This window comes from Gouania willdenowi, chromosome 11 (assembly GCF_900634775.1).
Source record: "Gouania willdenowi chromosome 11, fGouWil2.1, whole genome shotgun sequence".
NCBI lineage: Eukaryota > Metazoa > Chordata > Actinopteri > Blenniiformes > Gobiesocidae > Gouania > Gouania willdenowi.
Genome location: NC_041054.1, coordinates 11,155,538 through 11,180,879, shown reverse-complemented (window position 1 = coordinate 11,180,879; position 25,342 = coordinate 11,155,538). Strand labels below are relative to the sequence as shown.

The following is a 25,342-nucleotide window of genomic DNA, read 5'->3' as shown; positions in this document are numbered from 1 at the left end:
AGTTTGAGAATTAGATTCTAATATTAGGAATCCAAAATCCATAAGGTTACCCACGTTTTTCTGTAATACAAGTCAATGTCTATTATTACAGATTATTAAGAGTGTAACCCTAATAGGTCAGCAGTAAGGCTGAACGATTAATTGCATTTGCGATATTATCGTGATATCATAAAACTCATTTTTTTAAAAAATTTTTTTAAGTTTGTTGGGAGTTTGATTTACCTAAAAAATGTCCAATTGGTTAAAGCAGATAATAGTTATCCTTACTTTTCCTGCACTTTAGTATGTGTGATATTACTGACTGGATATTAGTAAGCTTTATTTTATTTATTTATGTATATGTTTATTTTATTTATTTATTTATAGACTGTCCTGTTAAGTTCACAGTGTTTAAGAAGTGCAGTCCACATGTTTCCATGAATCATGAAACGTGAAGTTAGTTAGATATGTTGAAGACGTAAAGCCACAGGTTTGTTTGCTTTATTGTTGTAATCTGTGATTTAAAATGTATATTTTATATTTATTTAAAGTTTAAATAAATCTGAAATTGTTTATATTGATTTATTGCTTGTATTCATTGAAAAATATATGACAAGAGGCCCTTGAAAAAATAATCGCTTATTAAATCGCAATCGCAATATTGAGGAAAAAAAATCGCAATTAGATTATTTTCCAAAATCGTTCAGCCCTAGTCAACAGACAAAGTACAACGTGGTATAATTCCCAGTGAAACCACAATGGTATTTGTAAATCCACATGATCTAACTTCCTGGGCACCAACTTCCTGGCTGTGGGTGAAACTCCTCGCACGATACATAATATATGAAATACAACTAAAGAAATACAGATGTATAATAATCATCAAGAACAGATATTGGCAGTTATCTGGATCAATGATTATGATCATGGTAGCATGATCAAGTGCATCTAAAGGCATGAAATACATTTCTATCCTCATTAATAATGATACAGTAGGTCCAAGTGTATGAGCACATTTTTTTTTTGGAAGAAATAGCGATGAAAGACGATGAAAATTTCATAAAGAGCAGTCAATTGCAAATTTAGGCATGCATTTTTGAAATTTCTAGAATCAATGTATTGATTTGGGTCCCCTCCAAAATTTAACTGAATCTTCCAAGGCATAAGGAAGATTGATTGACAACATTTTGGTGAAAATGTTAATAATACTGATTAAAGAATAACAAACAAATAAACGCCAGTGAAAATATTACCGACTGTATGAAGCCTACACCCAGCATGATTGCTAAAGAATGGTCGTCATTTATGCTGCTAGCTAACTGTTTTTCCCGCTATTACACAACAATTTGCACCCATAATAATATGTACAGTAGTGATCCAAGGAAAAGAAGATTGATGAAATCCTATAGGCTCTATGCCTGAAAACAAAGCAGCAGTAGATGATGTATGGTGTTTATGGACAATCCCATTTAAAGAGTAACTAAAGCCCTGCTTTCTCCTGACCTGCCACTAGGAGGGACATTCAAAAAAAGGTCTTGATTGTGGGCGGGGCTCCTGGAGCAGTAAAATCTATAAAATCTCCAATGAACAATCTATGCTACGTTAACTAGCTACTCATTACTCAATATTATACCTCTCTATACAATCTATACACAGATTGTAGAGCCCACAGGTGCTAGTTTCTATAAAAGGGGCAGGGCTAACAGTGCTTGTTCGTGCAAGATGGTTCCAAAACATCACATGATCTTGTTCTCAGCAAAAATGAATTGTAATAGCCAGGTTTAAACCCATAGAGGGCAGTCACTGACATTTTACCACAAAATATGTCAAATTGAAATACTTTGACTAAAATGTTGAAAGTTGGACCAGGATCAATCAACAAATCAGTCCTCACCTCTCCATTGTGCAACCCGGTCCCTGCGAGCCCGTTCACCAAAGGATGGTTATCGTTTTCATCCAGAACCTTCACTGGTACCGGCGGAGGCAAATCTTCAACCTCCAGAGATTTGTGTGAAGGAATGTTCTCAGAGCATCTTCTGGCCTCCATGTCCACGCTGTGACGGCTCTTCTTTTTCAAGTCAACAGAGGCGTACTCCACTCCCACGCACAGGGGCCCCCGCTCCGGTGTGCATGGGCTGGGGTGGCCGTTGAGCTGGGAGTGAGGGAGGGGTTCTTCGGGGTTCCGATGGATGGTACCGTTAGCTAAGCTCAGCTGTGTGGGTGGATCTTTGAGCTCTGTCACCGTCTCGTACAGAGAGTCTTCCACACTCACGTCCCGGGATGCCACCGCTAGTTCTTTCACCACCTGTTTAATAGAAATACATTTACTATTACTTTCTGACCATTAACATCAAGCATTTATTTTTTTATCCTCCGACCTTATCAATGATCAACCCAGACCAGGGTTAGGGTCAATTATAATTGTAATCACATAATTGATAATTAATCACAATGATGGCATAATTATAAATTTAATTGTAATTTTAAAAAATCAGTTTCTGTCAAAATCGTAATTAAATTGTAATTGAGTTCCGTTAATTCACTTTGTAATTGTAACTGCCATGAAATGTCTATAAAAATTGACAATTATAATTTAAAGCAAAACTGGGGATCCACGTAACAGTCCTATATACAGTTCTACACACACTGTATGTAATTAACAATTATTTAAATGTTCATTTCAAGCTATCAAAAATTGAAGGGTATACTGACACATAAAAGGCTCAGATGCAAACACCAAAAATATTAATATCTATATTTTAATTGATTAGGAAGCCTAATAAGATAACCAATAGATAGAAAATAAATTAGATGATAGATAATTGTATTTTACTGCAGATTATCATAAGAGATGGTTAACTTTTTTTAGGTTATTTATTTTAGGCTCAGGAATTGTGATTAATTGTACTTGAACTTTAGTAATTGACAATTGTGTAATTGTAAATGACTTTCTGAGGGTAAAAAATAATTGTAATTTAATTGTAATTGGGAAAAAAACATGCTGGTCACTGTAATCATAATTGAATTGTAATTAAAAACATAATTGGAACTGAAAAATGTATATGACCCCCACCCTGACCCAGACCAATGTTTTTCCTTCTTTAAGCCTAAATTTTCCTGCTGGGCCTTGAAAAGGTGACTTGAAACACTGACCTCATAGGTGCTATCCCCCGACGCCGGGGGTCCATCACCAATAAGGCTGTTGTTGGGAGGAATACTGGGAAGCTCACGATCCTGAGGACATTTGGAGGACCTGAGCTCTGACTGGATGGAGAGCATCTCCTCTGACAACTGCGGACTGGTGTCCTGTGTGTCTGTGAGGACTGGTCCAATACAGAGAGATTTAGATGACATAATGGCAACAAACCTAAAAAAGGCAATGGTTTACTTTACTAAAAGGAGCGACAAAGAAAAGAAAGAACAAAAAATAACAGCGATCTTACTTGTACCGCAGGTTAAAGGACCATCGAGGGAGGTGCTCACAGCCATGTCAGTGACTGGACTGTCTGCTGATTGGCTGATCGTCTCTTTTTCCGGCACCTGGACAACAAATGATAAACACAGGCTTGGGGTCAATTACATTTTTAGGTTACAATTACGCTTTTAATTACCCATTTTTACAGTGACCAGCAATTTTTCACAACTACAAATAAATTACAATTATTTTTTATCCTCAGGAAGTCAATTACATTCTCAATTACAAAATTTCAATTACAATGAATCACAATTATTGAGCCTAAAATAAATAACCCTAATAAAAGTTCCCCTTTTGCGTTAGCTTTCTGTTAGCATCTCTAATGATTACTTGAAAAAAGTTTCTAGTAATCTCATTATTAAGCTTCCTGAGCACATACTTAGGTTAAGGCAACGTTATCCGTCCCTACAGTGGATTTTCAGCACACTCAGGTGATCCAACATTCAGTACCAGAAGTTCCCACAGCAGTAGGACATTAAATATTATCATGAGATGACATTAGTGACAATTTAAAACAATAGGAGGAGGAATGACGCTACAAGGAAAATTCGTTTCCCACTTTTTCCTGCAACACAAAGAGGACCCTGTCGCTGGCAAAGGTTGAGATATTCACAAATACGACTGACATCTGTTCTATTTAAAGACCACATTCATTCATATGGAATCGTGACCTAAAGAGTCAGTTTATCAGCCTGAATCACATAGAATAAAGCCTATGAACACATAAACCCATCTTAAACAAGCCTAACACCACTACCCTTTGTTTAGCTTAGTTGTTTTCCTAATATGAGAGCATAAGGTTGGGTATGAAAAGCCACAGCACTCCACCTAGTGGCCCAAATCTCTTCCTACTGCTGCTGTCAATGATGTCATGTTATGTCCCCTCAATCGATTACCTCATCCTCGACTGTTTTATTTTTAGCAAAATCTGCAATGTCACATGAACAGTCCTCAGTTTTCTCACAGGTTAGGGGGGTTTATTGCTGTAAATTGTTTAACGGAGAATGATGAGGTCACAGTGTATCTTTCTGGACACTAAATAATGATTAACCTATAGTTTATCGCGACTTGTTTGGAAGGTTGTGATTCAACATTAGACATGATGTCATCTGACTCTAAACGTCCAAAGCAGTGTTGAACAATTCATCCATTCATTCCCACACACAACTAGCCTCGTCATTAGCCCTCATCTGCAAGCTAATGCTGCTAAATTAAACTATGATTCAGCATAATTATTGCAATAATTAAACTTACTCCATTCATCAGGTTCTCATGGTCTCCAGCCTGTAGTCCATTTCCTGTTTTTTTCTGCCTGAAAAAACATGACAGAGATACAAGGAGGACTAGATTAAAGGTCATTTCATAGATTAAACAGTGCATGTAATAAAAGCATAAGCCAGATAATGCAGTCATTAGAGTTTAGAGGCATTTAGAGTGTCGCATTGTAAACGTATGCTCTTCTGTCAACACGTGGGCTTCTAAAACCACAACAAAAAGCAATCCTCGCATACATCAAAGCAGAAGATGATATTTTCAAATGTCTTGATTGACAGAGTTTTAAAAAGATAAGACTAATTACAAATCTAAAAGTATTTAGATGCAGCTGTATATTTAGGTTTAGGTTGTATAGTTCTGTATGTGCATGATCATGCATGTTTAAACTGTATCATAAATACTAAATAAGTAAATAAAAGCCTATACAAATAAAGGCTTTGGGTCTGATTTTTTTCTAAAATTATCCATTATTTTTCCATATTATATATTACGTACAAACATGTTTTTTGATGTTCTTTTTGTGCGACATCTTGATGTGTGTCGCACGATGGACATATTTTACTTGAATCCCAATAAATGCTTTTTCTTACTTAATATTTTATCTAGGGATGCACCGAAGTGAAAATTTGGCCGAATACTGAATATCGAATGCGCTTATGTTTTTCTTTTTTTTTTTAATAGTGCATAAATAGCCTAGAATACATTTGACATGTTTTTTAAATAAAGTAAACGTTTATTGAAATATTCTGACATTTTTTAAATATTCCAGTAGCCTTTGCTTTTTAAAAAAAAGCACAACAAAGTTGTTCATTTATATTAGCCCCTCAAATAAAACAAAACATGCATTCCAAAAAAATTAACTAAAGTGCATCCCTTTAGCCTCATACAGAAGGACAACGTTGAAAAAGTTATGTTTCCTCACTCCCTTGTTATTCCACTATTTGTAAAAATTCAGCTTTAAACGGGAAAGTTGGATTTTGCCCACGTTGGCAAGTGACGTCACCTAACACGCCTCCTAGAATGTGAGCTCCTCCCTCTCCAACTATTTAACAGCTAAAACAACACTGCTGTTTAAATATATATTATACTTTATTGCCATATATGTAAATACAAACTGCACTACTTTTTCTGCTGCAGATTGTGTTGGGAGTCACTGCTTGGAGCCACGGATCCATTGTTTACACATATCAGCTGTTAGCACTCCGTGCTAATGCTACACCAGTCTATGCAGCGAGACCCGGCATTGCTTGTGAACTGAGGAGGAAACGATGGGGATTTTTACGGATTCGTGGTTCACAGGAGTCGTGGAGTCGAGACACTGCACCCAGAAGTAGGAAGTAGCGATCCAAGTAATTAGGTGGACACTACACATGAATATAGTTTTGTATACATGTGTCAGGTACAGTTTTCCACAAAAATTTTGTTCATAGTTCAGCTACAGTCTTCTGTACTTGTTCTTGTAGAGCGCATTTGTCAAACTCAAGGCCCGGGGGCCAAATCTGGCCCTTCAGAGCATCCGATTTGGCCCGCAGGAGAAAAGTGAAAATGAATCATTGTGATGATTACCAAATAATTCTGCTGTAAACTGTTGTTGAAGAACTAAAAAAATTCCAAAAATCCTGCAATTTTTCCTCAAATTATTCCACACAACCTCTCCAAGTTAAATAAAAAATGGTGAAAAATTAAATAAATCACATGATGTTTAGGTATCTGTCACTTATTGCTTAGATATTGTTGATGACTTCCATACTTTAAGTCTAATTTATAACTGGAAAGACAAACTTGGCCACATTAATGTTGAAATAGTTATTTTTCCCGCCTAAAATTTTCAGCAAACTTGTGATCGAACTGGTCTGCATTTGGTCCCTGAAATAAAAGGAGTTTGACATCCATGTTATAGAGAAAAGATACGTTTTAAATCAAAGATGCCAGCAGTGAATGATGGGTGGATGGATTCGTTCCTATTGGCTGACACTGCACGCTGTTTGATGACATCACTGAGAGGCGCTCACCCCTGACAGCTGGCACACAGCAGCAGCAGCACGGACACCAGCAGCAGTGCGGCGAGTACGCTAAGGGTAGCGACGAGGGCCAGTTGGCCTCCCCCGAACCACGGCGCTGCGCCGTCTGCGACCGCCCCCGTCGACCTGAGTACACCTGCCTCCGGCCCCCACCAAATGCTCAGCACCGGAGCCATGGCACATCACAGTGTGGGTGGAGAGGACATTGGACAGGTAGCAGCTGGGAAAACAGAGGGGAACGGGAACCAAACACAGATGGGTTAAAAACGCCTGCTTTACATGACAGCAGTGTCATTAGGTTCATGTACTGGATTCAGTTTTTGGAATAAGCTGAAATTTAATTTATCTTTTTTTGTAGTTGTATTTATTTGTGTTGTTGTAGTAGTGGATTGCTCATGTTTATTGCTGTGGTTTCTCCAGTTTTATTATTTCATTCCAATTACGATCCTTAAATACAAAATAATATTCACAATTCAACAAAACTTTTTTTTTTTTTTTTTCAATGGTAAGTGCATTTTTAACAATATTATGAACTGTTTTTCTCATATATTCATGTGCATTACAGATCCTAAGACTAAAGGTCCAAAACTTTTTGTTGCCAAAAGCTGTTACTAAAAAACTATAACATTTGCTTTAAGATCACGGATTTTCTTGCAAGTTTTCCTCAAGCTGAAAACAGTCCCCAGGCTTGGAAATAGAGTAGAGTAGAGTAGAGTAGAGTAGAGTAGAGTAGAGTAGAGTAGAGTAGAGTAGAGTAGAGTAGAGTATCTTTAGTAGAGTAAAGTGCAGTGGTTCCCAAACGGTGTGCGGCACATTGGTGTGCCGTGGGATTTTGTGACACTTATTTATATAATACAAAGGCAAACATTTTTTTTTAAATATTTAGTTAATAAATATTTCATGAGTAATATAGTTGTCATTGTAACATTTTATTTGGCATTAGTAAATAATTCTGCACATTTACAGATATTGTAAATGATATGAGTGAAAACACCAGTTATAAAGGCTATTTTTCCACAATAGGTGTGACTTCAGATTATTACTTGTCCGTTGGTGTGCCTTGGGCACTAAAAGTTTGGGAGTATCTTTAGTAGAGTATTTTTATTAATCGTGCAGTGGGGAAATTTTACTGTCATGAAAGCGCAATTAAAAAAAGTCATCAGAAGGCAACACACAGAAAACCCAAAAGACATCCGAAAAATTGTGCAATGAAGATAAAATAAACAATGCAATAATAGAAGCTATATAGAAATAGAAAAATATAAATACAAATTGAAACCCTGCCTTAAACAGTAGCTCTAAAAACTAAACTGAGGTAAAGTCATTCAAAAATTACGTCAAGGAGCTCTTCTTACGCTGCTTTTCCACTACAATTCTTGCATTCCACATTCCACAAGCATTTATTATACAAGCAGGTGAAAAAACATTAAAAATCAATGAGTCGTTTTAAAGTCTATTTGACCAGCAGGTGGCACAAGAGGAAAGCGTGTTCCTTGCAGTGCAGAGTCAGACAGATCCATCTCAGTCTGCTGCAGTGACCCTCACATCTCCACAGCTGGTGGCTGAGCTCTGAGCACAGCATCAGGAGGCTCCTCACGTCTCCATCAGCTAAAGTTAAGCTTCACTGAACTGATGGAACCTCCTGATCTTATCTGTAAACTACGGGCCCAGTGTGGATTCAAGGGGGGGGGGACTCAACATCAGCAGAGATCAGGGTGGGTGGTTTAAATTTGTGTGAGACTGAGAAGCAAAGTGCAGTATAGACGATCACATGGAAATGCAAAAGTGAATAGGAAAAAAAAGGTCACGATCATACAGGACTATCCCTCTATTTTCCTTTCAATCAGAGTTAACATTTACTCTCTGTGAGCCAAACTCCGGTCTGGGATAAAGGTTTTCTGAGTATTCAGAGGCCTGCGATGAAAAACTCCATTGTGCTTCTTTGCTCAACTATGCAAATGTATCTGGGGGAGTGTGGGAGCTGGGGAAAGACTATGCAAGCTCAAGGAACCAAGACGTTTTAAAGGGAACTTTACCTACTTTAAAAAACAACAAAAAAAAAAAAGAGGAAATACACCTGCGTCATTTTTTTTGTTGACTTTGTATTCTGTGTAACAGTTGAACAATGTCTTACCTTGATGCCTTGGATGATTAGTCAGGTCGGCCTCGCCTGCAAGAGAGAAAATAGTCAGTTTATCAGTGTCTGATAAGCAAGCACGAAGGGATCAATGCAATTCAATATACAACATTTTTTTGTACGGCTGCACATTTAATGAAATTTTAATCGTGATCACGATTTTGGTTGCCACAATTAAATTAACCTGATGATCAGCAATTTTTACATTTAAATTAAGGCCTCTACACTCTGTAATAGTGTATTTATTCAGTTAGCTTTTGGTCCATTTTAAATTCTTGTTTTTTTTGTTTTTAATTATAATTCTTATTTAAAGTGTAGTTTTGCACTGTAAACTGTACACACATTGTTTGTTTATAAAAGTATTAAAAACAGATTTTTTTCAAAACATGATAAATAATTGTGAATATAATTGTGATTACAAAATTGATTACAAATAATCGTGATTATCATTTTGGCCATTAATCGCACAGCCCTACTATTTTTGTATTGTACATTTTATGCACACAAACACTCACACACCCTCATGCATATACAATCTGTACCGTTGCCAAATCCTGCATCTGAGAGGGTAATAACAAACACATAACCTCAGCTGTAATCACCACCATATTTTACATCATGAACACACACCTCCTAAGGGTCGGTTTTTCAGCTATAAATCTAAAAAAAACCCTGAGTCAGTACACACTGACCTTCATCCTTATACACTACTCTGCAAAGAAATGTAGTGATTCAAGAACAAAAGTATCTGTTAATTAAAAAAAAAAAAAAACCTCCTGATTCCAGAGGTAGCTCCTGTCTGGGTGTCACTATCCTCACTATCCTCCGCTGTGTGTCGGCTGGCACTTAAACCTGAATAATTACTGCTCGTCCCAGCTCCGAGTCACCATGGCAACATTTGCCTCTAACCATCAACTCTATTCATGGTGATGAGGAGCAAAAATAATGTAGGAAATGTACAGAGGTTTCCTGGAGGTGATGGGTCTGTGTTCTGGTTTTAATCCATGTAATTCATTAAAATATAACAAGTTACTGCTTTGCTGAATTATTTTTAAGTTGTAATTTACAGTAAAAAGTAAGAAAACAATGTCAATTGAACCCTCAGACAACTACCGACAAAACTAAACATAATATTATGTATTTTATTAATAAAGAATATAATTTGTCATTTGTAGGCTCACATGGAACAACTAATCAGCTGTCATATTTAGTCACTGCAAATGTTTGATGTCACTATGACAAGTGTTACTCAAATGGAGGTATGCGATGGCACTCCAGGGGGTACTAGAGAGAGAAAGTGTACAATTAACTAACGAAAACATTAAAATACAAAGTTTTATAATATTTATTTTTAGTTTAAAATGATAGTCATAATAGTGATGATGGAAATGATCTTGATTAGAACATGAACTGAAAATACAAAGGTCAGTCTTGGTCACAATCCAGGTGGGAGATGACTGGAAACGATAAAAAAAAATTAATATAAAAACATTATTCATTAAGCAAAAAATACTGTTTCATTCTATTTATTTACAATGGGATTTATTATTTCCATCACTATGTTTTTTCATAGAATTCTGAGCCAAATGGTTTAGTGGGACAAAGGGGGTACTTTGATTCAGAAATAAGAGAAAGGGGGTACTTAGCCAAAAAAGTTTGAGAACCACTGACTATCATGACTATGAGAATCCTGTTTGACATATGTGGATTTTTTTCTAGCTAAACTGGGAATCAAAATACTTGTTCCTGTCATTATTGTAGAAAAGCTAACTTCATCCATTGTGGTAAAAAGAAATAAATAAGTGTCTCCAACATTGGTTCCCTAAGGCTTAATCTACTAATTCAAACAATGAGTGGAATTCATTTTTATTTTTAAATACTATGCAATTTTTATGTGATTATTTCAATAATAAACAAAAAGACATAGTCATCAACATCCCCCGCCAGATTGGTTGTCATTATAACTCACAACATTTTCCTAAATGTCCTAAATCAAAGAACTTCCATGTATACATAATAATAAATATAAAATGACTAACTATCTTAAATGGTTTCGAAGAAAAGCTGTACCCTTTGAAGATACCTTCGAACGAAGTAAAAAAACAGAACAAGGGCAATAACACTGGAAGAAAAAATTACGCACTTCTCATTTTCGAACTCCATCAAGGTATTGATACCCTGAAGCCACACACCAAATCTGGTTATCCTATCTTAAACAGTTTCTAAGAAAATTTGTCCCCTTTGAAAATACCTCGAACAGAGTACAAAAAACAGAACAAGGGCAATAAATCCAGAAAAAATATTTGCGCGCTTCTCATTTTCGAACTCCATCAAGGTATTGATGCCCTGAAGCCACACACCGAATTTGGTTATCTTATCATAAACGGTTTCTGAGAAAAGCTGTCCCCTTTAACTCGGACGGAAGGACGCACAGACGGACGGGGCTCAAACCTATCCCCATCCACTTTGTGTGGAAGGGGATAAACATGGTCTACCTTGGTAAAATGTAGCTAATTATTGTCTCCTATTGTCAGAAGTGTGATAAAAATGACTTCTACAAGATCTGAAAATCCTGTTTCAATAAATTACAAGAAAATATAGTAATTTATTGAGCAATAGTACTGTTAGCTTTTGGTGAATTTGTCAAAAAGAAAAAAAAGCCTAAAAAGGAACTGGGAACATTTCTTGATTATTTTTAAATTAACTGGTAATTGTTATGTCTTCACAAGTACCCCCTGCAATGTGCTCCTGTAACCATTTATACCAGTGTTTGGGAACCACTGGTATAAATAGATTTCTTTATATCGTCATAACTTGTATATTTCATAGTATCTGTAGCTGTTACACATTCACAAAAAACAGGGTTTAATGTCTTTCCATGAATACTTCAACACGACACGTACCATCTTAGCATTTGTCTGCCAACCTTCTGATGGGAGAATAATCCCTCGACAGTAACCAGGCTAATATGTATTTTAAAATCCCATTATGGATCGGAAAACCAGATATTTAATGTCACTGAAAAAACATGCATTTTGGGAATTTAATGGTGAAATCCCAAAGCTACCATCACAAACTGTACACACATAAGCAGAGACAAAGAGAGAGAGAGAGAGAACCAGAGCCAAGGGGCCGAAGCATCAAATGTGATCCCTGCAGGCTCTGCAAGCAGACACTACCTGGCCTCCGGCGAGGCGTGTGAGGGAGTTTCATCTGTCAGACAAGCTGTTAAAGAAAAATTACTCCCTTCAATTAAATCACTGCCATAATTTCCCTGGATGCTCTTGGAGTTATGCAGCGTGTGAGAATCCTTTGGGTGCTTGTATACAGGTTTATAGTTTGACTGCTGCTGGGGAAATGAGCCCCAGGAAGCAGCTCAAATTAGGACTGTGGAGATTTATACAATAATAAATAACCTTAGGTAGTTTTTAGAAAAGAAAGAACTTTGGCTAACAGCTGCGTTTCCATTACCTTTGAAAATGCGCAACATCTAAAAATAGCGCAATAAAAACTGATAATGGAAACGCCTGAATTTCAACACTGAAATATCGCTAAAAAGCTTTTATGCTTTCACGAGGAGGAATTCCGCGCAACGGAAACACTTTTTCCGGAATTACACATCACAGAATGGCACGGTTTCACGTAAACAGGAGACTGAAACATATCTTAGCATTATACTTTACAAATATTACTGCCACATTAGACAGGAAACAACAAAGGAATACAAAATGTTATGAGCAGTCCATCTTCCTGCAGCAAAGTCTCGCAGGATGAGATTTCACGAGGAGTTACGAGGCTCCTGCCCAAAACAACCTTCAATGGACATACATTCAAAGCGCAATTATACTTTGTCGAAACTTTTGACATATTGCTTTTATTTTGCAAAAAACTGTAATGGAAACACAGCCACACAATTATAAAGAAGTTAAAAAAACGTAAAGAAATGACAGAAATATATGTAAACGACTGACAATGACCAACAATGCATGCCAACAGTTGGAAATCATCCAAACAGAAACACAATGAGCATGACGGCACCATAAAGAGTCACACACATACACAGAAATGAGCATCTTGTGTCCTGACCCCGAGGGCCATTTGGATAGTAGGGGGGGTTGGGCTGGATCAGGGGAGGGGCGAGAGTATAAGGGTGTGCAAAGAGGGAAGAGCAGATCAAAAGTGTAAACATGGGGGGAGCAAGATAGACTGCAGATGAAGTGATTTGGGTGGAGGAAGGAGACCCTAAAGGAAAGTCTGATGCAGAAAATAAAGTCCTTGAACCACACACACACACACACACACACACACACACACACACTCTGCACAAACAAACACACACACGTACACACCCAGTCGCACATTGGTTGATAAATTACAGCTCCTCACAGACTGCAGTGCAGAGGGACCCCCTTCCTGACAGAGACAATGATGCGGTTCAACAAATACATGCACAGAAGCGCCTGCAGACACCCAAACAAAACCCCATTGCACCAAATACATCACTGTGCATCAAAGGAACCTGCAACTATGACATTATTAGAAGTGTGTGTGTGTGTGTGTGTGTGTGTGTGTGTGTGCGTGTGGTTGCGGGGTGAGCGAGCAGCAACAGGAGTGTTTCACATTTTAAACTCCAGCTCTCAAAAATCTAACTCACAAATCATCTGCAGATCAATTAGTCTGTATGCATGTGTGTCTGCAGCACTCAGTGGAATAAAAACAGGTTTCTCTGACAAGGGGGGGATCAGTGTTTCCATGGTAACACTGGCCATCCTTAGGGTTAATGATTTGAGCTGGAGAAATTGATCCATCCTGGCTAAATGGTAAAATTGAAACTGCATAATTCAGCAGGGCCTTCTTGTTTCCGTCCCATATTGTATTACAGATATTAGCGTTCTATCACGATTTACGCACAGAGGAATGGGACCGCAGAACACAGCAAGTATCTCAGATTTCAGGAGCGTTTGCAATGGTCTGACACATGAGAAAACACAACAGTCGGGCACAATACAACTGTTGTTGCAGAGAAAAGAAAACACCCTGACCTTACATACTTGGCCTCTTGATGCTTCTCCCTTTCTAACCACAGTCCAGTGAGTCACATGACTTCAATGCCCTCTTGGATCCTGACCAGCTGCAAAGCCACACAAATGTCCACATGTGTCTCATCTCTTCACCATAAATGACAAATGTTGCCTTTCCCTGAGCGTTCCCTGACCCCTTCTGACCTTTTCGAGCCATTATGCTCCACAGAGGCCTTTGTGTATTGGTGTGGGGATTGTGTAAAGTAAACACATGTGTATAAAATCTGCTTCCGGTTAATGTAGGGCACCCTTCAGCCAATTTACATGTAAGGTTTACTGTAATTCTACCATTTCTCAGATGACCCTCAAAGTCTTGAAAGGCCAGTGGATGTTTTCCTGTAGCAGAGCTGAAGCAGCTGTAATAAGCCTAACATGAACACTCTGCTGTTAGCTAATGGATTAGCTGCATCACCGCTGGCTTTTTGCACTAATTGCGGTGACAGTCCTCTTGAGGAAGTTTGCAGCTTTATCGGAACAAAACGACCATGGCACACACTGTACCGTTCACCTCACCCTCCTGCTACAGTATGTATTTTGTGTTGTAATCAGGCATTCATTTACATGATCAGATGATCTGTGGATGAATTTGACACAACAATTGTCTGTGTGGGAGACAAACCTACTCTAATTATTAATATTCGCCATCTTAAAGTCTTTCAATTTCACTTCCACTTCTCGTTTCCTCTCGACTTGCAGACATGTCTTTCCAAGTGTTACCGAGCCAAAAATGCAAGGATGAACTGAAGCAGTGTTTCTCGAATGGGGGTACGACGTGTACCCCTAGTGGTATGCAATGGCACTACAGAGTCTACTTGAGAGAGAGAGGAAAATTAGCAAATAAAATGTCCCACCCCAGGCTCGAGATGAACGGAAATGATAAAAACTATAGAAATAAATGTATTCAGGAGCCACTAAATCAGTGTTTTTCAGCATTGGGGTCAGGAACCCATGTGGGGCCGCCTGGAGTTTAAATGGAGCCGCCTGAAATTTCTGACAAATTTAAATACATTTTTGAATTTTTTTAGAAATGAAAACAGCTGTTTCTATACTTTCACTTTGTCACTAAACTAATTCTACAAAAAAATTTATTTGGGGTCGCCAGAAATTCTTGACATCAAAATGGGGTCACAATCCCAAAAAGGTTGGGAACCACTGTGTTAAATACTGTTTCTTTTCACTACTTTACAAAATGAGATTCTTTAAAATGTGTGTTATCACTAGTTCATTCCATCATTATGCTCTATAGTTTTTAAATAAAAATAGTTTTCTAAGCAAAATGTTGTAGTCGGACAAAGGGGGTACTTAGATTCCGAAATAAGAGAAAGGGGTACTTGAGACAAAAAAGGATGCGCTATGAATAGCTTCATGTTTAAAAAAGATTTTCAAGCATTACGGCTTTAGTTCACAAGTATCAAACTGCTTCTAATTAGCACTATCAAGCCTTAATGTCACACCTAATGATGGAGGGAAAACCTACACGTGCAAATATGTTGTTGGACAACAACAAAGTCACATGACTGGACTATTCAAACCTACAGCATCTTAAAGAGAGACTATTAAAGACAATAAATACTTGTTGACAGATTAAAAAAAAAAAGAAAATTCCTTTAAGTAAGTGAAGAAGGCGGTACGAAAATAGAACAGCTTGCAGTTTAAGTGTAAATCAGCATATGCCATGTTTTAATTCAGTTTCTTTTATATGCGGCCTTTGCACAACTCCCAGCCACAGCTTCCAGATTGAGCTGCCCCCCTGCGTATGCCGTATTACAAGTTCCCAATCACTTATTCCTCAATCTGTTAAGCTAGCAAACAGTGGTTAATTAAAAAAATCTAACAAAGTGCAAACCACTTATTTTTGTCACGTTATAACAGCAAATATTTCCTTCTCTACACTCCATAATGAAAATGCCCTCCATCATTTTCGAAAAAGTGATTAGCTTTGTGACTGCGCCGCCACTTGGCTAATAATAAAACACTAAAACAATAGGCTTTAGTAATTGTCTGGCAAAGCAATTCAGAGTGATTAAACAATGCAGCCAAGCCTGTCTTATAAATATGGAAATGCAGACGTAGAAAAAAAAAAAAAAAAAAGGGGATTGGTGTAATGATTTTAGGATTTGTCTGTCACGTTGTAAGTGACCTTCTGGAGTTAAATCCAGGGTGGGGCTACGTACTGAGAGATGAGCTGTGTACCTGTGGGAAGAAGACGTAAAGTCTGTTTAAGTCTGTCTTTGAAAGCGCACTAAGCTATACATTCAGATCAACTCTTAGTCATCCACGGTGTCCATGCATATAATTTCTCTATTATTGTCACCTTGACATAAAGATGAGCATGAGCAGAGTAGATACAAAGCACATCATTATTCAGTGGCAATAGTCTATTTGAATAGCTGCCAAGATAAAGGGATTATCCGTGTGGAAGGGGAAAAGGAAGCATGGGGTTTTGGATTTGTGTATTAATCCATTTAGATCATTGAGTGTGGAGCCTAATAATGGGATGCAACAGATGCCTGCAGACAAATGAACCAATAAGACACGGACACATGCAAATATTAGCATGCACGCACGATGTATTTTAGAACCATCAACACGACGCAACTCTTCCTTTTCCCGGTTCTCGTTGCCATTGCCACGCCTTAGAGCTGCTTGTGCTGCTGTGTCTCTAAAAATGTTCACGTAGCATTTCATTTATCGCCTCCTGTGACACCAACCCTTTGGAGAAAAACCCAGGGCAGCAGAGGGAATTAATAGAGGTGTGTACGCCTGTGTGTGAGAGCGAGAGAGGGAGAACATAAGAGACTTGAATGGAAATGTGATCCATCTTTACATGGCTCCAATCACAGCAGGGGTGGGTTTATGAGACACCCAGACAGGATGAGAGGTATGAGGTCTGACCCTCCACAGCTCCTGTGGCCCCACTGCACCAAAGTGATCCTGCTGTGCTGAAGATGAAAGCGCGGCCTGCTAATGGCTGCAGGTGTGCATTTTAAAGTAGAGAGAGGCTAAGGCTGATGTAGCAACATTTTTAAGTGATACTTCATATCCGTTGAGATGTTTTTAGTATCACCCTGTGCATCGGGACGGTGACCCTTTTAGTCATCCTTCTTTTTCATAAAAACTCCCAGCTTTATCAATCTTTATCCCTATCTCGAGATGGGCTTTTTACTTCAGTGTTTGTCACTAATCAAGTGAGGTCTCATTAAAGGTTCAGTATTATTCCATTTTTCACCCATCTCCATTTGTTCTACGAACCCCAACAACATAGTATTTGAGGTTAATTTCACCAAACTTGCCTGTTTTCCAGGGTTTTAGCCCTCTGATGAAAAGTCACTTTCAGACCGCTCCTAAAAACAGGCTGTTTTTAGGCGTAAACAGTCTTCCTTCTCCTCCTCACCTCTTCTGACCACAGAAATAGTCCATCTAAGATGATAGTCCATTGTTTTGTCCAACCACTATGTTGCATTGGGTCACAAACACGTCAGATCAACCCATAAAGGTAATACAAGGCGGTATAACGGCTACTAAAATTGAAACTGATTGCGAGCATGCATTTTGGTTTATCTATATACTAGATTATCTAAATACTGAATGTAAATACATTAACTGTGATATTAACCTGCTTCGCCATATTTGTTTTAGCTGCGAGGTGATTTGAGAGGGAGAAGCTCACATTCTTATAGGGTAGGAGGAGCCAGGATTGTCAGGAGGAGGAGTTTCCGCTTTATGACATAAGGCGGAAAAATCCAACTCACCCGGTTGGAGCTCACTTTATACAAAATGTGGAATAGCAAGGGAGGGAGTAAACATAACTTTTTCAACTTTGGCCCTTTGAATGAGGATAAAGCAATGTATATTACTGTAGTGAAACCAATATAAAGTCATTTTTTATTTAAAAATGCAAGTTCTAGTAAAACCTGAAGCTGCTACAGTTGCAATTTTAAAGGACACAGTTTGCTTTTTTTTTCTATTCATTGAATAGTATACTCTTAGGTTTTTATCCACTCTGCAGCCTAACTACACATTTTTAGATTTCATAACCTTGGCAGTTGGACCGTGAACTGTTGCTTTTATTATTCTAGTGTTATTCAGTTGGAGAAGTAAAAAAAAAACAAAAAAAACCCTTAACATTCCCTGCAATGTATGGAATGGAGTTTTCACCGTTCTTACATTTCTGCTCAATTATGGTCACCCTTTGTATAAAACCTGTCTGTACGGTGTCCTTCAGAATCAACCCCCACCCCCCCCGAACCATCCTACAATCAACACGTCTCCGAGTCTGCAAAGATATGGTAAAATATGGAAGCCTGCAGAGACTCAAAGGGCACATCTACAATCAGAGACAGCAGCTGGGGGTGAGGCGGACAGTTGGGGGGGGGGGCAGCTGGGAGGGATTTTGAAGCTGAGCATACATGGCAACCCCTATAGGATGGATGGAAGAGGGCGAGAGGGGGGGGAGGGTGCGTCGGGCGAGAAACAACATCCACGCAGAAATCTGCAGACATGGATGTATCCAAACAGCAACACACACAAGCAACTCTGTAAGATTATAAAATATAGTCATTCATATTTCTCACTTTACAAGCAAAAGATTATTCCTTGTTTTTTCTACAAAATAGATGCAGGCAGGAGTGGAGCAGTGATTTTTAAAGTGAGGGTGTTCTAAGGGTAGGGCAGCCGTCGACTCCCAATTTAGTTTACTAAATGAATTTACTAAAACATGATGAAGCCGTTATTAAGTCAATGATACTCAACATGTGGCTTGAATTGAATTATTATTCCCCAGAAAACCTTAAAAGGAAGAAATGTTTTTTTTGGCCATTTTGCAACTTCCTTTGTCCCACTTTTGCCAATAAATATCCCTTTTTCCTAATTTTTGTCAATTTTTGCACGTTCTTTTTGACACTTTCATCCAATTTTTGTAGATTCTTTAACCATTTTTGACACTTTTCATCCAAATAAGCTTCTTGTTTTCTTTTTTCCTACATTTTGCCACTTTTTGTTCCAAATGTTTGCCCTTTTTCACTATCGTTTGCCAGATTTTACCTGTTCTCTCTTTTTTTTTTTTTTTGCCACTCGGCTGATTTTGGCACATTTTAATCACTCTTCACTCTTTTCGTGCCACATTTTTGCTCCTTTTGGACCATTTTTTGCCAGTTATTATTCATTTTTTTGTCACTTTACTTACACTTTACTCATCGCTGTTAACTCTGTTTACCTTCATGGAACAGCAGCTTTGTCAAATGGCTTGCTGTGATTGGCTTCGTCACCATTCAATGAATCTAATTGGACCAATACATTTTCAACAATGAATCCCTCTGTAAAAAGTGAAGGGGATGAATTTATGTTTTTCAGGAAAGTGCGGGCGTTGTATCCCCCACGGGTGGATGCAGGTAAAGTGTGATAGCTAATTTGATAAATGCAAGTTCAGACTTTTGTAGTTGGTATTGTTTCTATACTAGAAAATCAACATTCCCATTCAATATCTCCAACTGTATTGTGCTTTCAATCAATTTTCTGCCTGACCCATGATTATTACTGCTTGCTTTTGCCTAACAATGCACATAGATTTTTTTTTTTTTTTTTTTTTTTTTTTTTTAATGCACCGTTAAATCCAAAAACTCAACATAATCACATCTGAGCCTCCTCTGGCAACATGCGGCTTCACCATTCAACAGCTACATGCGCTAGAGGGCAAGAGCATGTATAATAAATGTATAACGCAGGCGAATATTTATTTACAAAGGCGGAAGTGGCTGCCACAGCACTTCAGAAATCAGTTAATAGGATGAGCTCAGCGGTTCCCAGGGGAGAGCTGAAAACCAAATGAACCAACAGAACGTGCAGCCGAGCAGTAAACAGAAAGCTGGCTGGTGGCAGAAAATCTGCTGTCAGTCACACACCCGCGTTGATTATTATTTTGGCACACATTCACAAGGATGCACACACACACACACAAAAAAAACATTCACAGATTTGCCAGGAGAGAGACAATCCAATAGAGAGGACTGACATTAGAGTGACAGAGAGAGAATAAAGGTGTGAGACGTGGGAGAATAGGAGAGGAGAGACACTTTTCCATTCTGACACATTCACAGGATTGTTTGAATCCATCCTAACATACAGTAGCTGTTAGATTAAATGGGAAACTGTGCAGTGGAAAGATAGAGAAAGGTGATGGCACTGTGGGAGGAAAAGTGGATGAACTACAGTATGCTCTGAGTTGTTTGAAAAATGCTGTACATTTCATTTATTTATTTATTTGAATTAGGACATGACATATTAATTAATCAACGTGTCAGCAAACAGCGTCAACATAAATGTGCTGCAGTTAGCACAATAGCTAAATTTCATCCATTGTCCGAGACAAACATTAAACTGACTGATGACAGAAAACATGATACCACATCTACTATTTACAATAAAAAACAACATTTAATAATTTGAAGTAACTTTTTATTTTATTTTTTAAAGTGCAGTACGGAATTACCCTAAATTACATTTTGAATGTTGGTAAATTAGGAACCAAAACCCCTGATCATAACTTATTTAAAGATCAATACATGTATGTGAAAAGTGGACAAGAAATAAAAAACAAACATTTTTGCAAAACATAGAGTAAACACTGCACTGCTGTTTATGTTGTGTTATCACTATGAACAAATACAATTCTTCTGGATACTCTGAAAGCTGACAGGGAACAGCTGATCAGCTGTCACATTGGTCAGTGCAGGCTGTGGGTGTATATTTGGCATTTAAGCTTGGACGATTAATCGATATAAAATTGAAATTGGATTATTTATTTAGGGGAATTTTTAAAAAGTCAAAACTGGAAAACCGATTTTCCCATTTAGTCATGTGTAATCATGGCAAAGCCTCTCTCCCTTTACAGACTGCTGAAAAACAAGTTTCAAACACATGTTTAACGTGATAACTTCTTCTTTTCTAAATGTGAATTTTGTGTGAGGTTATTTTTTCTAAAGCAAGGTTCTCTCTTTTTTTTCTTTAAATGCTGAGGGATTCATTTTTGGTTGGGCAGGTTGTTATTTTACCAAACCGACAGGGGGATTTAACATTCTTTGTAAAAGCTTTGAAGTTGCACTTTATTCCCAATATGGACATTCATTTTCACTTTTTCGATTAAAAGAAAATACTTGCAATAATTAAATGTGTTTTTTTGTTTTTTTAAAGGGGAATTTTTTAAAAAAAAATTGAAAATCAAGTTATAAGGGATTTCGTTTTGAGCTAAAACAGTGACAACCTGGCAAGAGCCAGATTGATGTGTAGCCCCTCCCTCTAACTCAAGTTCTCCATATCAATCTGGGTCGGTGTCTGGCGAATCCTTTCGGAACCAGGGAGGGACATGAACAGAATGCTTGAAGCTGATTGGGCAAAGCACCTGTCCACCATGATTTGTTTTAGCCAATCACATGGCAACAAATGATGATGTCGTCTACGGCATGCGTCGCAGAGACGCTGCTACAGCAACAACAAGGCTCCGCTGGTGAAAACTTTCTTTAGGGATAATAATGCTGCGGTCATTATGTCATTGAGTGACTTTTGCTGTTTTTGTAACACGAGTATGCGAGTTAAGAGCACGTTAACCATCCTCCTGCATCAACATCTTTCTATTTTGATTCGGAGCTATGCTAATAGCGGTCGCCAAGCTAGTTCCTCTCCCTGCTACTGCGCATGCGCCAGTTTTGCTTCGGCGCTTCTGCCTCTGTCACATCCGGATATCCCGCCCTAAACCACAACACTGCCTCATGATTGCTTCTAACCGTTTCGGTTCGGTTTCGAAAGGCAAAGATGGGAACGGCACAAGATGGATTCCGTTGTTTGTGAACACCAGGACAATCCATTTGGCATGCAAGGATAAAATTGTGCAGCATTATTGGACATTATTACGGATCTTGCAAAGCCCAGCTACACATGTTCACGCATGGACACACACACACACACACACACACACACACACACACACACACACACACACACACACACACACATTAACTGTTATTGCTCCATGACTATAACTCATATGAGCCTATTACCGTAGTATCTACTTAAACTCTCCAAGAGCTCCACTTTGCTCTGCTCCAGAACTGCTTCACTGCTACTGATGGGCACCTTTATCTCCTCTATCACACTGACTTACATGTCAAACACAATTGATGATATCATAATTACATCCATTATGGCCTGTCTTTATGACTTGGGTGCTTAGTAGCTAATTTGTCTATGAATAACAGCTAATGGGACTCCAGCTATCAGCACAGGGAAGATGTTTCTTTGGGGTTTTTTTCTGAGAATGTCTAGAAAGACTCTGACTAAGAACAAGAACGCAACACATAAGAGAACACGCGATCCGTTTTTATGAGCCAGATAGAGAAGCTAAGCCGTTTACACAGCAAGGAGCATACAATCATCGCTTGATGAAGACTTAGCAGAGTGAACAGGGCCAGAGAAGAGATTGCAGATTCTGCCCTAAGCTGCTTGGGCACAAAATAACATCTGCAATCGGCTCGCCTGATACAAAGAATTGGTTGTAACATGGTTTCCTAGATATCTGCGTTTTCTGGGAGGGAGAGCAGCACACGACAAACTTGAATTGTGTGCACGACTAAATGTTAGTTTCTTAGACAGGGATGCTTTATTGGTCTGAGGACAGAATGTTAGCTAGTTTGCAGAGGATGCATTGTGGGATTCTCGTGGGGATTTTGTGGAATGTACACAGGCCACACACACACACACACACACACACACACACAAAGTTCTTCATCACAGGCCGTGAGACGAAGGTTCCATGTGGAAAAAGACACTCCAGAGGCTATTACGGTTTGTTGGGATTGTCCTCTACTCAAATCACACACTGTCCTCCAGAAGATTCCCATGAGACCAAGCAGGAATGCAGCTTTATTCTGGGATATAACCTCCAGCCGTTTTGTTTATCCTTAAGTATCCTGTGTGCGAAATTAAGCTGAACATCAGGAAAAGATGCAGCAGTATCCCAGTTCTTTTGTCTTACTATAACTATATATTATAACTAGGAAAAAATCCAGAATGTTCAATTTTATATCTTACTATAACCTTATTCAAAACTTAATGAATCCAGAATTGTTACATTTTTATGCATTACTAAAGCCTTATCTCGAAAAAAAAATCCAGAATTGTTCCATTCTATGTCTTACTATAAGCTTATCTAGAAAAAAAAATCCAGAATTGTTCCATTTCTATGTCTTACTATAAGCTTATCTAGAAAAAAAAATCCAGAATTGTTCCATTTCTATGCCAACTAAAGAGGAAAGACTAAAATGCGAAGGAACATTTTGTTACTCTAACACTGGTTTCTTAAGATGGCATTTCAAAATAAAGGTCACATAAATACATTAAACAATTAGAGGGGCCTGAAATGGATTGATACATTTTACATGTTTCTCATGGGGAGGTTTGTTAAGATTTTAGACCAACCACTGGATTAGATTTAAAATTGGAATCCAATGTTTACTAAGGGTGTCTCAATATAACTTTTTAACTTCCGATACAATACCGATATTACAGCCTTGCATTTTAGCAGATAACAATATTGGTCCCATACAATATCAGCACAAATCATCCATACTTTTATTACTTATATTGTAATGTGGAATGTTAGAAAAGGTTTAATCAAGTCATATTACTAGGGATGTAACGATTCACTCAACTCCCGATACGATTCGATTCACAACACTGGGTTCACGATACGATTCTCTCACGATTTATTTTACAAAATGGGACTGTATATAAATGATTGAAAAATATTCCTTTATTTTTTTTAGGAAAATACTACACTATTTTTCATTGTCAAAAGAATCCCTTGATAAACTATTCAAAACAAAGCAATTTAACTAAAAATAAATCTTGAATGAAATAAATAAAGGAATAATACAAATGAAGAAGAAGCTTATTATTTAAATTCTGGTTCTATAGTAAACAATACAAAACTGCATAATAGTTATTTTTCTTTTTAAAAGTGCAACTGAAAATGTATTTTGTGCCTTAACAATTGGACTAAAAAAAAAAAAAAAACAGTAATTTTACTGTATTTAGGGCAGATATTTGTTTGAACCAGCAGAGGGCACTGGTAACCCAGTGGTCGGTTGGCATGCAGATATTTTGCAGTGAAGAAGAGATGCTATGCTAGCAGACAGAGCTAATGGAAAAACGTGACTTTTACAGATATTCACGTAATATTACAGATATTATTTCGGTGCTAAAGGGGTAATGAATCATTTATGAATATGTTTAAGAGTAGAAGGCGGCCAGAAAGAAAGTAGTAGCAGATTTCGCTCGCCGCCAACACTTCTGGGTAGCGCCCTTTGCTGGTTAAAAAAAGTACTGCGATTCAATTTTCACAGCATCGATGTGAATCGTTATACCTATGAATCGATTTTTAACTGCCTTACGATTAATCGTTACATCCCTAGATATTACTCAAACTGTGTTTTTGGTGCCTCTATGTGCTGGAGTTTTTTTCCTAGTCTCACACTTTTCCCCCTCTAAAAGAGCAGCATAGTTTGGGACCTGCCTTTTTCCCCTCTCCTTACCTTGTGTTTTCCACTTTTCATCTAAGTATGATGGCTCCGCAGATGGCTGCTTCGGTGTGTTGGTACGCATGTTCTTTGCACCAACTGCCAAGTTAAATTCCTTGTGCTGTTTTAAAATGCCCCGCGACCCTGACAAACAGGAATAGGTGGGTCTGAAAATGGATGGATGGATGTTTTAAAATGTACTTTCTGATTCTGAACAGTAGGTAGGAGAAAAATTGACCCATTCAGTATCAACCAATGTGTTACAGAAATGTAACCTTAAACATAAGAATATCATTATAATGGAATAAAATAAACAAAAATATATATTAGAAGACCCTGAAAAATAACATCAATGAATCCAATAAAAACAATACATTATATTGAAGGTTTTAGATGCAGGCCTATATAATCCAATATTAGGTTTTTTTCTGATATACTGTAGCTCTGATATCGGATCGCGACACTCTAAATGTTTACTGTATCATTTTTCACACACAAACACAGAGGAGATACACACGCATTACTGTAATCCGCAGGCTTTGTTTTGTTTTATGAGGGGGCGTCAACCTTTAACCCAGTTGCTTTGTATACATTTATCGGTCACTTACACACTAATGATAGACCTCTGCTCCTTGATGCTTCCTGGTAAATATTACATTATTGTTCAGAACAACATTAACAACATTAACACTTTCTAAACCATATGACACCATTGTCGTATCATTAGGCTCACGGCCCACATAACAACCTGCTCTAGAGATGACTTTCTGGGTCGATGAGGGATTACAGTAGGACTAACACAGTCC

The 25,342-nt window shown here is 38.0% G+C and overlaps 1 protein-coding gene across 2 annotated transcripts in view; it reads right to left on the bottom strand.

Moving 5' to 3' along the window:
* The window catches only part of pag1 (phosphoprotein membrane anchor with glycosphingolipid microdomains 1), a 52,698-nt gene that overhangs the window by 7,514 nt on the left and 19,842 nt on the right, over window positions 1–25,342 (bottom strand). The window contains exons 1-7 of one of the 2 annotated variants that reach the window (XM_028461962.1): window positions 11,791–11,812; window positions 8,885–8,920; window positions 6,742–6,970; window positions 4,709–4,766; window positions 3,423–3,519; window positions 3,133–3,302; window positions 1,874–2,284 (exon numbers count right to left, since the gene is read on the bottom strand). In XM_028461962.1, coding sequence (XP_028317763.1) covers window positions 1,874–2,284; window positions 3,133–3,302; window positions 3,423–3,519; window positions 4,709–4,766; window positions 6,742–6,926 — 921 coding nt within the window. In that variant the 5' untranslated portion in view covers window positions 6,927–6,970; window positions 8,885–8,920; window positions 11,791–11,812. Of the gene's footprint in view, window positions 1–1,873; window positions 2,285–3,132; window positions 3,303–3,422; window positions 3,520–4,708; window positions 4,767–6,741; window positions 6,971–8,884; window positions 8,921–11,790; window positions 11,813–25,342 lie in introns of those variants that run through there. The other variant, XM_028461961.1, reaches the window with a different exon arrangement.